The sequence below is a fragment of the Penaeus vannamei genome, chromosome 30 (assembly GCF_042767895.1).
Source record: "Penaeus vannamei isolate JL-2024 chromosome 30, ASM4276789v1, whole genome shotgun sequence".
NCBI lineage: Eukaryota > Metazoa > Arthropoda > Malacostraca > Decapoda > Penaeidae > Penaeus > Penaeus vannamei.
Window position 1 is genome coordinate 25,085,058 of NC_091578.1, and position 5,000 is coordinate 25,090,057.

Consider the following 5,000-nt stretch of genomic DNA (forward strand, 5'->3'; position numbering starts at 1 on the left):
AAGTTTTTTTATGCTTCTTTTTTTATACTTCTGCTTCTTCGTTTTATCTTCTTCTTCTTCTTTATCGGCTTCTTCTTCTTCTCCGTCTTCTCCTCCTCTTCTTCGTCTTCGCCAATTCCTTTTTCCTCTAGCTTCTCCTCTTCTTCTCCTTCCCCTTCTCTTTCTCCCCCTTCTCCTTCTCCTTCACCTCCTCTCCCTCCTCTTCCTCATTCTCCTCCTTCTTCTTCCCCTTCTCCGTCCATTCCTCCTTCTCTTCCTTTATCTTCCTCAAGCTGAAAATACGCACGTAGTTTCAACACACGAAACGCCTCTTCGCAGTATTCTTAGCATCTCGACGTGACGACTCTCAATTCCTAACTTTCTTTCCAATTTCTCTTCTCCTTTTATTGTATTCTCAGAACCTTCGTTCTTATTGACCTATCTATTTCCCCCGTTTCCTTCTTCTCCTTCCTCTTCTTCTTCTTTTTTATTATTCTTTTTTTTTACATAGTCGTATTTCATCCCTTCATTCCATATATTTACTTCTATGTTTCCAGTTTCACATTATTGAAGATTTATCAAGTACTTAACAAAACAGTTAAAAAAAGAAAAAGAAAAGAAAGGAGAGAGAAAAAAAGAAAAGAAATGGTATTGTAAAGACACAGACGAGTAACAATGTAACAAGGGAACAGCTTCCTCTCCCTTTTGGTGGTCTTTCCAATACATTTTCGTTTGTTTCTCGTTCTCTTTGTTTGCCTTTCTGCCCTTTTCTGTATCTGTTTTTGTCTGTTGGTCATTCTTTCTCTCTGTCTGTCTGTCTGTATGTCTGTCTCTCTTTTTTCTATCTGTCTGTGTGTATCATTCTCTCTTTGTCTGTTTGTTCGTCTCTGTTTTGTTCTTCAATTTGTTTGTCAATTTGCCTCTCACCCTTTCTCTATCTACTCAAACTCCACCCCCCCCCTACTACCATCACTACCACCCAAATTCTCCTTAATTAGGAATAAAATAATAATAATAATAATAATAATAATAATAATAATAATAATAATAATAATAATAATAATAATAATAATAATAATGATAATAATGATGATGGTGATGATGATGATGATGATGATGATAATAATAATAATAATAATAATAATAATAATAATGATAATAATAATAATAATAATAATAATAATAATAATAATAATAATAATAATAATAACAATAATAATAATAAGAATAATAATAATAACAACAACAACAACAACAACAACAACAACAACAACAACAACAACAATAATAATAATTTAAAAATAATAAAAAATAGATAAACAAAACCATTAACACGTCCGTTTCTCTCTCCTTCCAGCGACTGGTGTCTCCTCGCGAACAGCTGATGGAGGCTCTACTGAGCGAGGAGATCCTGGAGGAGCAGGGCTGCGAAGGTCGCCGCTGCACCGCCAACGAGCACTGCTGCGGCGGCCACGTCTGCGTCGACTTCGATGGTGGTGAGTGTGGTCGAGCCATGGGTGTGAATGCGGAAATACGTACATACAGATACATACGTGTGTGTGCGTGTGTAAATGTCTGAATGCTGTGTACGTGTGCAAATGTCTGAGTGCAGAAATACGTTCATACTGATAAATGTATGTGTACGTGTGCAAATGTCTGGATATAAAAATATGTACATACAGATACATGTGTGTCTACGTGTACAAATGCCTGAATACAGAAATACTTATATACAGATACATACGTGTGTGCGTGTGCAAATGTCTGAATGCCGAAATACGTACATACAGATAGATGCATGTGTGTGTGCTAATGTCTTAATGCAAAAATACGTACATACAGATACATGTATGTGTACGAGCGCAAATGTCTGGATAAAAAAAAAATATGTACATACAGATACATGTGTGTACGTGCGTAAATGTCTAAATACAGAAATACGTACATACAGATACAAGTATGTGTATTCGCGCAAATATCTGAATGCAGACATACGTACATACAGATACATGTGTGTGTACGTGTGCAAATGTCTGAATACAGAAATATGTACATACAGATACAAGTATGTGTACGTGCGCAAATATCTGAATGCAGAAATACGTTCATGCAGATACATGTATATGTACGTGCGCAAATGTCTGGATATAAGAATATGTACGTACAGATACATGTATGTGTACAAGCGCAAATATCTGAATGCAGAAATACGTACATACAGATACATGTATGTGTACGCGTGCAAATGCATCCATACACATACATGAACAGCACGGTTTTATTGCGCAGAAATTACCCTGTATTACCCTATAACTCTTGTGAAGTGGATTTCATGCTGTGAATATTGCACGAATTCTTTTTACAACTTAATTATCTCGTGTTGATAGCGAATACAACGACAAAAGAACTTTACACGTATGTTCTGAATCTTCATAATACTGAATAACAAGCACCATTCGCCATGAAACTACTGTAGACGGTCCAAACTAGCTTTACTACAATCTACTCAAATCATCTACTTAGATCTTCTCAGCAACAACAACAAAAATCCCCCGAAAATAGAACGATAGGATGACTAAAACTATTTACGAATCCACCAATCACACGCACACACACACACACACACAAAAAAACAAAAAAAAAACAAGACGTGAATTCATTACTCAGAAACCTCAATCATTAATATCTATAAACGGCGGATGGATTTTGTGGCTGTATTCCCTTCGTGATAATTACAGTCGTTAGCCGTAAGGGACAGTTTGGTAATTACATCACTCTGCCATTCAAGGGCCTTGCCATGGTCCGGCCATTATGGTATTATTTGGCCTAATGGAAATTGGCGCAACCACATGGCACCATTGAGACATACTTCGCCGTCGGAATCAGCAGAGAGATAGATGAAAAGTTAATCACTAAAAACAAAATATACCTGTGTGTGTGTGTGTGTGTGTGTGTGTGTGTGTGTGTGTGTGTGTGTGTGTGTGTGTGTGTGTGTGTGAGAGAGAGAGAGAGAGAGAGAGAGAGAGAGAGAGAGAGAGAGAGAGAGAGAGAGAGAGAGAGAGAGAGAGAGAGAGAGAGAGAGAGAACGTGAGTATATATACATATGTGTATATATACAAATGTATAATATAATTATATATATATAAATATACATATGATTATATATACACATAATCATATTTGTAAACATATATAGTTATATATGATATATATACATATACACATATAAACGTATATATATATATACATATATATACATATGCATATATACGTGCATACATATATACATACACACAAATATTTGTGTGTATGTGTACATATATATATATATATATATATATATACACACACACACACACATATACATACATACATACACACACACACACACACACACACACACACACACACATATATATATATATATATATATATATATATATGTATGTATATATATGTGTATATACATATATATATATATACATATTAAAAACATATATATATATATACATATATATATATATATATATATATATATATATATATATTTACACCCATGCTCTTAAAAACGATCCAACGCCCATCTTCAAGCATCTTCACAACATTATCATCACCCTCCGCAGAAGCTCCCCCCCCACCCCCTTCTCCACCACCGCCCCTTCCCTCTCCATCTCCCCCATCTCCATCTTCTCCGCTAACAACTTCATCCAGCGAGTGAACTGCCCCGGGCGATGGGCGGGGAGGGGGGGGAAGGGGGGGGGCATCGGAAGAGGCACTTGGAAGCGAGGTGAATGGTGGAAGGAGATGATAAAAATGGGAACTGAGGAAAAGTGAAAAAGGAAAGAGCATTACGGCGAGGAAGGGGAAATACTGTAGGGCGAGAGAGACAGATATTGGATATGGGGGAATGGAATGGAGGAAAAGAGAAAGAGGTAGAGAGAAGGGGAAGGGGAGACGAGGAAAGGGAGAGAGAGAGAGAGAGAGAGAGAGAAAGACTGAACGAATAGAGAGTATCGATAAATCTTCAATACACAGATAGACTAATAAATAAATAGATACGTAGATAGACAGATAGATAAGCACACATCTAGATACAGAAACAGATAACTCAAACAGACAGACAGAAAGATATAAATAGATAAGCACACACATATAAATACAGAAACAGATAACTCAAATAGACAGACAGAAAGATATAAATATATAAGCACACACATATAAATACAGAAACAGATAAATAGAGATATAAATATACAGATAAAGATATACTGAAGATATGTCGATACTCTCCACGCACCTCTCCTTCCCTGAGGGACTAATAAACACCGAACATTGACAGACTCTGAGATATTTCCTGACTTTTCTCGAGGAATGAGATACGTTCGCGGAGAGAGGGGGAGGGAGGGGAGGGAGTGGGAGGGGGTAAGGGGAGAGGAGGGGGAGGGAGGGAGGGAGGGGAAGGGGAGGATGGGAGATTGGAGGGATGGAGGGAGGGAGGGGGAGAGAGAGAGGAGATAGGAGGAGGGGCAGGGAGATTAGGGGAGGGAGAGAGGGGGAGGGAGGGAGAGGGAGGATGGGAGATTGGGGGAGGGAGGGACGGAGGGTGGGGGAGGATAGGAGGGGAGGGAAGGATGGGAGATTGGGAGATTGGGGGAGGGAGGAAGGAAGGGGGGAGAGGAGGAGGAAGAGAGGCAATAGGGGGAGGGAGGGATGGAGAGACAGAGACACAGAAAGATATACAAACAGACAGAAAAACAGACGGACATACAAAGAAAGCAAGAGAAAGCGAAAGAGAATCCTAACTCAGCCACAGAAGACCTAGAAGAAAGGGAAGAATCAGACGAAGAATGTCACAAAAAGGGAGACCCGATAAAAAAAAATGATAGAGCGTCATGGATAACAAAAAAGAAAGAAAAAATAGAAAAGGATGAAGAGGAGGATAGGAATGATAACGAAAATGAAGACGAAGGAAGTAGGAAGAAGGGGTAAAGAACAAGGATAGTGAAGAAGTAGAAGGAAAA

General features: G+C 38.3%; 1 protein-coding gene across 2 annotated transcripts in view; it reads left to right on the forward strand.

Moving 5' to 3' along the window:
• spab (space blanket) overlaps positions 1-5,000 on the forward strand; it is a 121,607-nt gene that overhangs the window by 93,346 nt on the left and 23,261 nt on the right. For both annotated transcript variants that reach the window (XM_070143211.1, XM_070143212.1), the window contains exon 4: positions 1,337-1,475. In XM_070143211.1, the coding sequence (XP_069999312.1) occupies positions 1,337-1,475 (139 nt within the window). The remainder of the gene's footprint in view (positions 1-1,336; positions 1,476-5,000) is intronic.